Here is a 12,192-nt window from a genome sequence, read left to right as displayed (position 1 = left end):
TGTGTCTGCACCCCCCCTTCCCTCTGGCAACCATCAGTTTTTTCTCTGTATCTGTGAGTATTGCTGTTTTGTTTGTGCATTTGTTTTGCTTTTTTAGAATCCACATATAAGTGAAATCTATGTATTTGTCTTTCTTTAACTTATTTCATTTAACATGATACCCTTTAGGTCTATCCATGTTGTCACAAATGGCAAGATTTCACTCCTTTTTATGGCTCAGTAATACTCCATTCTATGTATGTATCACATCTTCATTCATCCATTTATGGACACTGAGGTTGCTGCCGTATCTTGGCTATTGTAAATAATGCTGCAATGAACCTACAGGGATGTCTATATCTTTGGAATTAGTGTTTTGATTTTCTTCGGATAAATATCCAAGAGTGGAAATGCTGGATTATATGGTAATTCTATTTTTAATTTTTTGAGGATCCTCCATACTGTTTTCAACAGTAGCTGCACCAGTTTGCATTCCCACCAACAGTGCACAAAGGGTCCCTTTTTTCCACATCTCCACTGACACTTATCTCTTGTCCTTTTGATAATAGCCATTCTGACAGGTGTGAGGTATTCTCTCATTGTGGTTTTGATTTGCATTTCCCTGATGATCAGTGATGTTGTGGATGTTTTCTGTTGACCTACATTATAAGTCTAGTAAATATTTAATAAATATCACATTATGTTTTAGGATTTCTGGGGTCCCAATAAATACCTATTTTTACAGCCCATCTTCAGAGCTAACTTGAGAAATAGACAAAGGGGGTCAGGCAGGTAGATACCAAACTGTTTGTGTTTACCAAACTGTTGGTTTTATTACTGATGATGCAGTTGGACAATGTGTTTAAGTATTCCAAAGCTTCCTGTGATTGTAACCTAAAGAGAGAGCTTTCTCAAGAGGAAAAGAAATACTAAATTAATTGTTTTGATAAGGTTCACTGTATATTTATTTTTTAAAAAGATAATATTTAGGGAAGAAAATCCAGTTATTATTAGTCCTGTAAAATTTTACATATTTCTTTTCATCTTGAAAAGAAACTTAAAAAGAAAATATAAAAAATAATTGAGGCCTGTCAGTATGCTGAGACATATCTTAAATGTAGAATTTTTTTAGACAGGAAATACATTTTTCTTGATTATATTTTTGGAAGTCACAATGATTAGTTGATTTTTAGGGGCTTCCGTCAGTGTGAGAGACACGCCGTCGTGTTTCTTGACTTTCAGATTCTTGTGTGTGTGTGTGTCTTTACACTGAAATACACATTATTACAATGTTGGTACTTTTGTCTCCAATCTAGGATGTTATTTCTTAACAGAAGTAAACACACTGAGTCATAATCTAGTGTAGCAAATGTTTACATATACAAGGAGAAGTGTCACATAGAAGCACCATCCAGAGTACGACGGGAACACAGGAGTCACACTAGCTATCTAGGAGAATTGAGACAATCTTCACAGAGAGGGCAGCATTTTGGATGATCTTGAAAGATGAGTAGGTGGTCATCAGGAGGGGAAAGGAGGAGACATCTCAGGCTGAAAGAATGATTTATACAAAATATGACATTACACAGTGTATATTCCATATATCTTTATCATTTAAAAAAATTTTAATTTTGAAATTCCAAGGAGTGATTTTTTTTCTGGTAAAATCTACATGACATAAAATTTGCCATTTTAACCATTTTTAAGTGCATAGTTCAGTGGCATTAAGTACATTCATCATCACCACTATCCATCTCCAGAACTTTTTAAGATTTGATTTATTTATTTGAGAGAGAGCAAGAGTGAGAGAGATCACAGGAGAGAGAGAAGCGGGCTCCCTGCTGAGCAGAGAGCCCCGACCCTAGGATCATGACCTGAGCCAAAGGCAAATGCCTAACTGATTGAGCCACCCAGGCGCCCCAATCTCCAGAACTTTTATATCATCCCCAGCTGAAACTCTGTCCCATTAAACACCCCATTCCCCTCTCCCACCAGGTCCTGGTAGCTGATGTTCTCTTTTTCTCTCAATGAATTGACTGCTCCAGGTACCTTGTATACCTGGAATCATACAATACTTGTTCTTTTGTGTCTGGCTTCTTTCAAGCATATTGTCTTCAAGATTCATCCATGTTGTAGCATTTGTCAGAATTTCCTTCTGAATTTTAACCCTGAATAATATCCCATTAGATATGTATATACCACATTGCAGTCCTCCATTCATCCATCAACAAACATTTATTTAGGTTTTTTCCCCCTTTTGGTGGAATAATGCTGCTGTGTGCTTTGTGAATAAAGCTGCCATGATCATTGGTGTGCTCTGTTCGAGTCCCTGCTTTCCTTGGTTTGGGGTATGCACCTGGACGTACGCACCTGCTGGAGCAGATGGTAATCGGTGTGGATTTTTGAGGAGACTCCATCCTGTTTACCACAGCAGCTGTACCATTTTACATCCCCCCAGCAATGCACCAAGGGTTCCAGTGTCTCCACATCCTCACCAATATTTTCTTGTAACATTTTGAAAAAATTTACCAGGCTCTGTACTAGTTCTGTAAGCACCATGGTAAATGTATTCCTATTCTCATTACACTAAACATGACATTTGGCACCCAGCGGAAGTGAAGAGTTTTTACCTGAGACCATGTCAGAGAGTATTGGCCCTTATCTTATTGCTTCTATAGCGCAGAGTGTATTCATAGAACAAGTTGAAGTGTAAATAAACCAGGATGAGTTCTTAGCAACAAACTGTTCTTCTTTCCTGCAGCTCCCTGCACAGGTAGCACTTTCTTCTGCCACAGCAACATGTGCATCAACAATTCTTTAGTCTGTAACGGTGTTCAGAACTGTGCATACCCTTGGGACGAAAATCACTGTAAAGGTGAGTGCGCTGGCAAAGCCCAACCTTTTTGAGAGAAAAATGGCCGTTGCCCTTAAGAAAGACTTAAAATGTCCTTTTCTGTAACTGTGTTTAGCGTAGCTGCTTTGGCTGAAATGGAAACATAGACTATAAATCTTCTTTTAAATGGATCATAGAACTCTCGTATGTGATAAAAGCAAAGAAAAATACTTATTCTCAATGAAAGCATTCTTTTTTTTCTTACAAACTATGTTTTTTATCTTAAGTTGTTCGAAAGTCCACCATAATATTTCCTGCATTATTTTCTTAGTCATTTGTATTGTAAGGATACCTTATTCTCGGAATAATTTAGAAAATAACCTAGAGTAGTAGTATTTTAAAAATTATATAGAAATACTATTTAATAAATATTGATGGATTCAATCTTAAAAAGCAGCAAAAGCAGACTAGTAAGAACTGCTTTTTTTCATTTTATAAAATTTCCTATGCTGGGGCGCCTGGGTGGCTCAGTCGTTGGGCGTCTGCCTTCGGCTCAGGTCATGGTCCCAGGGTCCTGGGATCGAGCCCCGCATCGGGCTCCCCGCTCAGTGGGGAGGCTGCCTCTCCCCCCTCCACTCCCCCTGCCTGTGCTCCTCTCTCAATGTGTCTCTCTCTGTCAAATAAATAAATAAAATCTTTAAAAAAAAAAAAAATTTCCTATGCTGTATGTCTAAGGTAAACATGACTTATGGTAATAGTGGAATATCTACAGACATTATCAAATCACTGTCTCAGTCTTAAAAGTTTACCTGCCTTCTATTCTCCAAGAGTTCAGTAAATATCTTACTATGAGAAGTTAGTGTGATCTGATACAGCTGTCTTAAGTACTTGACATGAAGTATTTTCAGATAATCATTCAAATGGTAGATCATGATGTTATACCTCAGTGGGTTAGCCTGATCACTTTTGTCCTCTCTTGCTGATGGCCATCAGTAGAAATACTGTGGATATACTTAAATGTGGCAGTTGGTCAAACATACCACAGAGCAAAAAGCTAACTTGATAGAACAAGAGTATTTCTTTTGGCATTTTCTCTATATTCATGTTTTTATTTTTTTATTTTATTTTTTTAAAAGATTTTATTTATTTGAAAGAGAGAATACAAGTGAGGGGAGGGGCAGAGGGAGAGGAAGAAGCAGGCTCCCCACTGAGCAGGGAGTCTGCTTCTCCCTCTGACCCTCCCCCCTCTCATGTGCTCTCTCTCTCATTCTCTCTCAAATAAATAAATAAAATCTTTAAAAAATAAAAAATAAAAACCTAATTTTAAATGGTATCATCTATAGTGTATTTGACCCATGTGTTCTGCTTTACCTAAAAATAACCTTACCAGTTTGTGACAGGACTCATTAATGAATTTTGAAAGCCTTGTTGTTTCTCTTTCTGCAGAAAAGAAAAAAGCAGGACTATTTGAACAAGTCACTAAAACCCATGGAACAATTATTGGCATCACATCAGGGATTGTCTTGGTCCTTCTCATTATTTCTATTTTAGTACAAGTGAAACAGCCTCGAAAAAAGGTCATGGCTTGCAAAACTGCGTTTAATAAAACTGGGTTTCAGGAAGTGTTTGATCCTCCTCATTATGAACTGTTTTCCCTACGGGACAAAGAGATTTCTGCAGACCTAGCCGACTTGTCAGAAGAACTGGACAACTACCAGAAGATGCGGCACTCCTCCACTGCCTCCCGGTGCATTCATGACCATCACTGTGGGTCGCAAGCACCCAGTGTCAAACAGAGCAGGACCAACCTGAGTTCCATGGAACTGCCTTTCCGAAATGATTTTGCACAACCACAGCCAATGAAAACATTTAACAGCACTTTCAAAAAGAGTAGCTACACTTTCAAACAGGCACATGAGTGCCCTGAACAGGCCCTAGAAGACAGAGTAATGGAGGAGATTCCTTGTGAAATTTATGTCAGAGGGCGAGAAGATTCTGCACAAGCGTCCATATCCATCGATTTTTAACCTTCTACTAAGGGGACATTAATTATTAAGTGTGTGTGTATGCAGCCTACAGAGCACCCATGCTCTTCAGCAGCCAACCCTTTTCTCCTATCAAAACTAGCAAGACCTTCGTTCCCACCAACCTACTGTAACAGTGAAGCTTTTCTTGTCTCAGGCAGTCTATGTGTTAAACCAACCAAGGGACCTCCTCCGGTCCATGAACAAAATAACAGTCACTATTGCTTGGTGTCACACACACAAAGTACCAGCGAAATAGCATTTGAAGAGGGGGGTGGTGGTGCTGAGCCAGGCTCAGGCTGCCTGTTAGGTTTAGCAACAGGAATACTGCTCTGGATTGATACAGCTTGTCAACATTTTGATCCCACAATAAGTTTAAAAATAAGATTTGTCTCTACATTCCTTTTGGGTTTTTTTCCCTCTAAATTTAATTTGTTTTATAAGTCCGTGATTTTACCATTTTGGTTTCTTACATAAACATAAATGGTTAACGTACCACACATACTTCAATACAGGCATTTGTTCTAGAATTTGTCAAAATATAACTCGTTACTGTGCTAAGTGCCAGTGAAGACCCAGAGTTCTGTTTCACCCATCTGTTTCTTCTTGACTAATTTCTATACTGCTGCCTTTTAATTACTGAATCCTTAGTCCTTATTTTTTGTGAATAGTAGATGATATGATTTATCATCTTTAAGTCCTATTTTGTCTTATACTAGAAGATTTCATAATCCTAGGATGTACGCACCCTTGCCAGTTATGACTAAAAACTTGAAAGAGATTAAAACTTCTGGAAATCCTTTCAAATTTCCCAAATTTGGTCACATGCGGTGGTGGTCCCATTCATTCCTGTGTGCAGTCGTTTCATTCATCTTGGGGGAGGCTGGTAATTATGTTTCTTTGCAGCATTTCTCATCACCAGATTTGTGTTTCCTGTTGTTTTTATAAGATGATTTTGCTCCCTTTGTATTGGTTTATGTTATGGCATATGGTAGCCAAGGTTGTATGAGAGTTAAAGGAAAATTCCTAAGAAACTGTAAGAGCCCTCAAATTGCTTCTTACTTGGGACAATACATTTTTCTAGTTCTTACCAAGAATAACAACTTCCACTTTTTTTTAAACTGCACTTTGACCTTATGTTTTTTTTTATGGTATATAAACAATAATTTATAAACATGATATAAAAACTCATTGTGTTTTTTTAGACTTTTGATATTATTTGATACTGTACAAACTTTATTAAATCAAGATTAAAGACCTACATGAGCGATTTCTTTCAGTGTTCACATTAGTGGCTTTATGTACAAATATGCTGTGATGGAACGACACGTTATAACTTACTGTAAAGACCTTAGTAATGTGTACGTAAGCGTTTGTTTCCTTTTGTTATTGCATTTAGTTTATGATGAAATTTTCACTGTGTGTTATTTATTGTTCTAAAACACTACACAAATCTTACATTAAAATTAAATGCATTGTTACATGATTCTTCAATCATGTTATTGCCCTGAGATTTTGGATCTTAGGTATATATGGAAAGGAATCCATTTATCAAATTATAACTAACACAGACATGCCATTTTAAAGAGAAATTCTCATTTTGATATTTTTTGTAGCAAATTCTCAATGAAATGAGAAATTAAAGGTTCACTGAATTTCATTGGTTTTTTAAGATATCACATGTATGGGTTTTCTCAGATTAGTGAAAACTGGGACCTTTAAATATGACACATATAAAATACCCCTTCAAAATGTTTCTTATAGCACATTTTTTTATTTTTTAAAAGTATATAATATCCAGGAGATAGGAAAACCTATAGATAGTATATTCATGATTTAGCATTTTTTAAAGTCAGCATAATTTCCTGTTTTAAAGATAAAATTTGGGAAAGTAGAAAGACTTAATGAATGTAGTATTCATTGAACTAATGAGCCAGAGCCAGATTAGATAGAAATTCTTTTAGTAGCTACGTTGAATAGGCATTCTAGTAGTTAGTAGCCAGCCAACATTTGAACAGCATAGTAAATATTTAATATAACTGTGATCTCATTCTTCATGATCATGAAGGAAAACTAGCAATTTTCTATGTAAAATTATATCCATTATAAAAACAGCTGTTAAGTCCATCATTAACACCTACATTATAGTAGAAACTAATACAGTATGCTTAACTACATTAATTCTAGTCACTTGTAACTATATTTTTGAAAGTTGTATCCTACTTTCTTTTAAAAGGACATGAAGAGGCCTACAAAATAGAGCCTTTAAAGAAGACATTTAACATTAAAACAGCACAGAACTACATAGCTTCAGGCAACCCCACTTAGCAAGTAAAGCTTGGACAACAATTTTGGTTCTAAACTTTCTGGCTGCTAAAACAAATGAAATAGTTTTTGTTTTTCACAGTAGAGAACCCAAACTGCAGAGGCTAGTTTTCTCTTCAACTAAAGAAAGAGGATCTGTATATAGAACAACATTTCCTCAGAACTTAAATAAGATGCAAAATGCAGAGAGAAGTCAGAATGGTAAATCTTTATCTAGTGAAGGCACATCTTAATACAGTCGGATCATCGGTTTTTGATCAGTCTGTCTGCAGGAGTAGAACTGAAGAGCCAGATGATCGATATTAGCTAAGCCAGCCTTAAACTGCCCTATCTTGTATGCCTTCATCGAAGTATAGATGGCTATTAGGCCTTGTTTAAACATTTTTTAGTCAAACATTTATTTGGCAGTACACTATAGGAAAAGAAGAGAATGGAACTATTTTTTAGGCATTATTACCAGCGTAACACTAATTGCTGTGTTATATAGTCTTTCATCTTTGAGGTTAGTAAGAAAACTTCACAAATTGTTTACTGAAGTAAAAGCCATAAATTTTAGTAATGAAAGATGAACTTTAGCCATCTTGTGGAAGTTATTACACCCTTCACAGAAAAGACAGAAGCCAGTTGTTAAACATACAGTGGAAAATGCAAAGCTGGAGGGGAAAGTATCTTCAATTCAGGAGCGGCACTTAAGGACACCTCTACAATGTTGCTGTTACCTTTCACCTGAGAACCTGAGTTTAGCACAAGATATCAACACTCAAGTGCCCGCAAATTGCAGGAAATCTATGAATCCGAACATCTAAAGTACTTACGGATAAAGTGTGATGTACCTTTTGTGGAGGGAAATGTTCAACCTAAAGGTTTAACAAAAAGCAAAAGATTTTCAACCTTTCACATCACAAAAGAGATTAAAAAGGCTCCTTTGACTTGTTAACAGCTTTTGTGTCTGTCCTTGTCATGTTTCATGTAATTACTAAGCATTAAAAGAACCTCCTAAATGCTTCTAAATATTTTTATAGTTCTGTTTTCTGATAAGCAGGATGCTTTCTGGTTTCAGGAGTGTGTCAGGTGATGAGACAGGACAGGAAAAAAGCCTAGTTGTGATTCCAGGAGTGATTCTCAAAGGGGATTTATGCCCTCTTACAAAATGGCGTCTGCTAAATTGTTCATGAAGGGACCTTGAGTTTTGGGTTTTTTTTTTTTTTTTTTTTAAGATCTGTTCAACTTCATTAATGAGAATTCTGAGGCCCAGAGAAGAGGAGTACCCACATCTCAGAACTAGTCCCATGCTCTTGCCTTGCCTTTGCTGTTTTTCCCCTGCTTTAGCTAGCTGGAAGTTTTAAAGGTCAAGCAGTTCTAAACGGCAGCCCAGATGTTCCGTGTAAACTTGTCAGTCATTCTGATTTAAAATGTATTTTATTCTATAATAATTTTTTTCAAAGCATTTTACTTTTTTTTAAAAATCTATGTAACACTATTCTATAATTTTGTTGCCATGACTTCTTGGCATCTGCAAACTGCAAGACAATTACTGTGAATTCTTAATAAACAATGTTAACAATTTACAGGTTTGGCATCAGATAAAAAGAGCTTCAGTGTTTTGCATTTGTGATCTTTCTTAAATCTGAAGGAAACAATGTATACTCTAGAAATTAAAGATTTGTGTGCTGTATCTCTTGAGTTTGGAGAATGATTTGAGTTCTGAGCCATGATGACAAGTTGACCTCAGATATCTTTTTTAGGTCCCTGCAAAATCAGTTTTCCATGTTTTATATACCTCAACAAATTAAAATTCTGAATTTGCTTTTTTTTCGTCACTTTTTCATATATGTCTGTGATTTTTAGTCACTTTTTCATATATTTCTGTGATTGGTTTAATGACTACAAAAGCCCAAGAAGCTAATGACTGGGGTACATATTTAGTAAGTACTTTTTTTTTTTTTCAAGATTTTATTTATTTGACAGAGACACAGTGAGAGAGGGAACACAAGCAGGGGAAGTGGGAGAGGGAGAAGCAGGCTTCCCGCCAAGCAGGGAGCCCAATGCGGGACTCAATCCCAAGGACCCTGGGGATCATGACCTGAGCCGAAGGCAAATGCATAACCGACTGAGCCACCCAAGCACCCCTAGTATGTACTGTCTTGAGTAAAATTTTTTTTTTTTTTTTTAGATTTTATTTATTTATTTGAGAGAGCGAGAATGAGAGAGAGTACATGAGAGGGGGGAGGGTCAGAGAGAGAAGCAGGCTCCTCGCCCAGCAGGGAGCCCGATGCGGGACTCGATCCCGGGACTCCAGGATCATGACCTGAGCCGAAGGCAGTCGCTTAACCAACTGAGCCACCCAGGCGCCCCATTGAGTAAAATTTTTTTTAAGATTTTATTTATTTCAGAGAGAGAAGGGAGGAGCTGGGTGAAAGGGAAAGGGAGAATCTCAAGCAAACTCTGTGTCGAGTATGGGGCCCAATGCAGGACTCAATCTCACAACCCTGAGATCATGACCTGACCCGAAACCTAGAGTCGGATGGACACTTAACCAACTGAGTCACCCAGACGCTCCTTGAGTAAATGTTTTTTTAAAAAATGTTTTTTTTAGGGACGCCTGGGTGGCTCAGTCGGTTGAGCGTCTGCCTTCGGCTCAGGTCATGATCCCAGGGTCCTGGGATCGAGTCCCGCATCGGGCTCCCCTCTCCACGGGGAGCCTGCTTCTCCCTCTGCCTCTCTCTCTCTCTCATGAATAAATAAATAAAATCTTTAAAAAAAATAAATAAATAAAAATAAAAAATGTTTTTTTAAAGCAGTGAATTTTTAGAGATGAATATCCAGACCATGTAAGAATTCTTGTATGTCTAATCCTGGATTTGACACTTCACAGTAAAGAATATGACCCTTGAACTGGAAATAGAACTTGTGTTTTGATTTCCTTGCTTGTCTCAATTTCCAGAGTCTCTAGAAGTGGCAAAGAATCCTTATTTCCTTGCAGGGTGAAGTTGGCATTTCCTACCCAACAGCTTCCAAAAAAAAATAATCTTAGTTATGATAAAAAGTAAAAGCATCCTCAGGCTATTAACACCATTTAAGTTTTCAAATTAATCTTCAATTGAAGTTAAAAAAAATTTAAGGTGAATTTAGTGTTAGATTGCCTACAGATGCACTGTGCTACTTCCAGTCACTGACGTGGCAGTGAGGACTTTCAGAGTGGGTTGTCAGACGCTGTCCTTTTGAGGTGCAGGGTGCATCAGTCATGGCCACAGCCTAGCAAGGATGGATGAGTAGATTTCACAAAAGGTGCACACTGAGGAGAAAGCAAAGGAAAGCAAAAACTCTGAGCTTTACAATCATACAGACACAGATCAAGGAGCAAAGAAAGACGAAAGAAAAAGGTAGTTACCACTGGCCTGTCCCTGCAAATAGTTACAGAGCAATTTTACTTTCTGTGTTATTTAGGATCAAGAAACAGCTTTTATCTAAAAATGCTCTCACCTGCCAAGCTTTCTCATACTCGGTAACATCTGGTGCCAGCAGGCCACCGAGCCGGTACATACTTTATGGAAACATTATGAGTAACTGCTGATTGCTAGAAGGAATTCTCATCAGAAATCTAGGTATTGAACCTGCTTTTCAAATGTTCTATTCTTCCACTGATGACTTTGTCCTGTTGTATTAAGCAATGTCTCAGAGAAGTATTCACAACTTTTGAACCAAAAAATAGTTGCATGAATTGTAGGGAAGTTCTTTCCAGACCCTTAGAAGACGTTTCACTCTGAAAATGTGCACAAGTAACAATAGTGAACTTGCTGCAACTTCCTCTGTTTTACATTCATAGCCAAAAGCAATCTTACTTCCTCTGTCATTTATTTTTAATATAAAAAATGAATAAAGCTTGTGGTAGGAGGCTTCTAGGATGGCTCCCAGTGATCCCTGACTCCTGGTGTTCATAAGCTTCTATCATTCCCTGACGGGTGTGAGCTGGATCTGGGACCTGCTTCCAATGAATGTGTCAAAAGTGCCACGTCACTTCTGAGATTAGGTGACAGGCTGGCTTCTGTCTTGCTCACCCACTAGTAGTTGGGTGATTTCCTGCTCAGATGGAAGCCAATTGCCATGTGCTGAGGTGCTCTATGGAGAGGCCCATGTGACAAGAGATGGGGATTTCGAGCCAACAGTTAACATGGCACAGAGGCCCTCAATCCAATCACCTTCGAAGAACTGAATCCTCCCAGCAACATGCCTGGAAGAGGATCCTCCCCACACTGGAGCCTTGAGAAGACCACAGAAAACACCTTGACTGACTCTTGTGAAAGACCTTGAATACCACCAAGACCACTGATGCAGAAATCCAAGTTATGTGCTGTTTCAAGCTGCTGAATTTTGGGATAATTTGTTACATAGCCATTGATAAATAATACAAAGCTAGAAAAGGACAATGGCATAACCCAACTCGACCTCTAAGGGAAAAGTAGTTGATGAAATTTAACATGATGTTTTTTTGTTTTTTGGTTTTTTTTAATTTTTTTTTTTTATTTGACAGAGAGAGAGACACAGCGTGAGAGGGAATACAAGCAGGGGGAGTGGGAGAGGGAGAAGCAGACTCCCTGCGGAGCAGGGGGCCCGATGCGGGGCTCGATCCCAGGACTCCGGGATCATGACCTGAGCCGAAGGCAGACGCTTAACGACTGAGCCACTCAGGCGCCCCTAACATGATGTTTTAAGTCAGAAAAAAATAAAAAAACCTTCAAAGCAATGGCCATATCATCTTGAATGTGGCAACATGGAATAAGGAGAGTTGGTCTTCCTCCAACATGAACCTGTCAGCTATCTTGCCTCCCTAGGTACAGATAAAAACACTTACCTAGATCCATTCTCTCCCAAATCTGGCAAAATACTGGAATTTGATTCTACATTTGAAATGTGAATTATATTAAATTAAATCCTAACTCTTGAATAGTGCCCCTTTTAAGTGACTCATCAAGTCTCCTTTGAGTAAAATGAAATTATCTGAAAATGAATAAAGGATAAAATTCTATTCAG

The 12,192-nt window shown here is 37.9% G+C and overlaps 1 protein-coding gene across 1 annotated transcript in view; it reads left to right on the top strand.

The window, feature by feature from the left end:
- Positions 1–4,839, top strand: part of NETO2 (neuropilin and tolloid like 2) — a 56,637-nt gene extending 51,798 nt beyond the window's left edge. The window contains exons 10-11 of the mRNA XM_021705635.2: positions 2,741–2,854; positions 4,259–4,839. Of these exons, the coding sequence (XP_021561310.1) occupies positions 2,741–2,854; positions 4,259–4,839 (695 nt within the window). The remainder of the gene's footprint in view (positions 1–2,740; positions 2,855–4,258) is intronic.
- The last annotated feature ends 7,353 nt before the right edge of the window (positions 4,840–12,192 follow it).

The sequence above is a fragment of the Neomonachus schauinslandi genome, chromosome 16, assembly GCF_002201575.2.
Source record: "Neomonachus schauinslandi chromosome 16, ASM220157v2, whole genome shotgun sequence".
NCBI lineage: Eukaryota > Metazoa > Chordata > Mammalia > Carnivora > Phocidae > Neomonachus > Neomonachus schauinslandi.
Note: the sequence above shows the minus strand (reverse complement) of the source record. Positions and strands in the feature narration are given on the sequence as shown.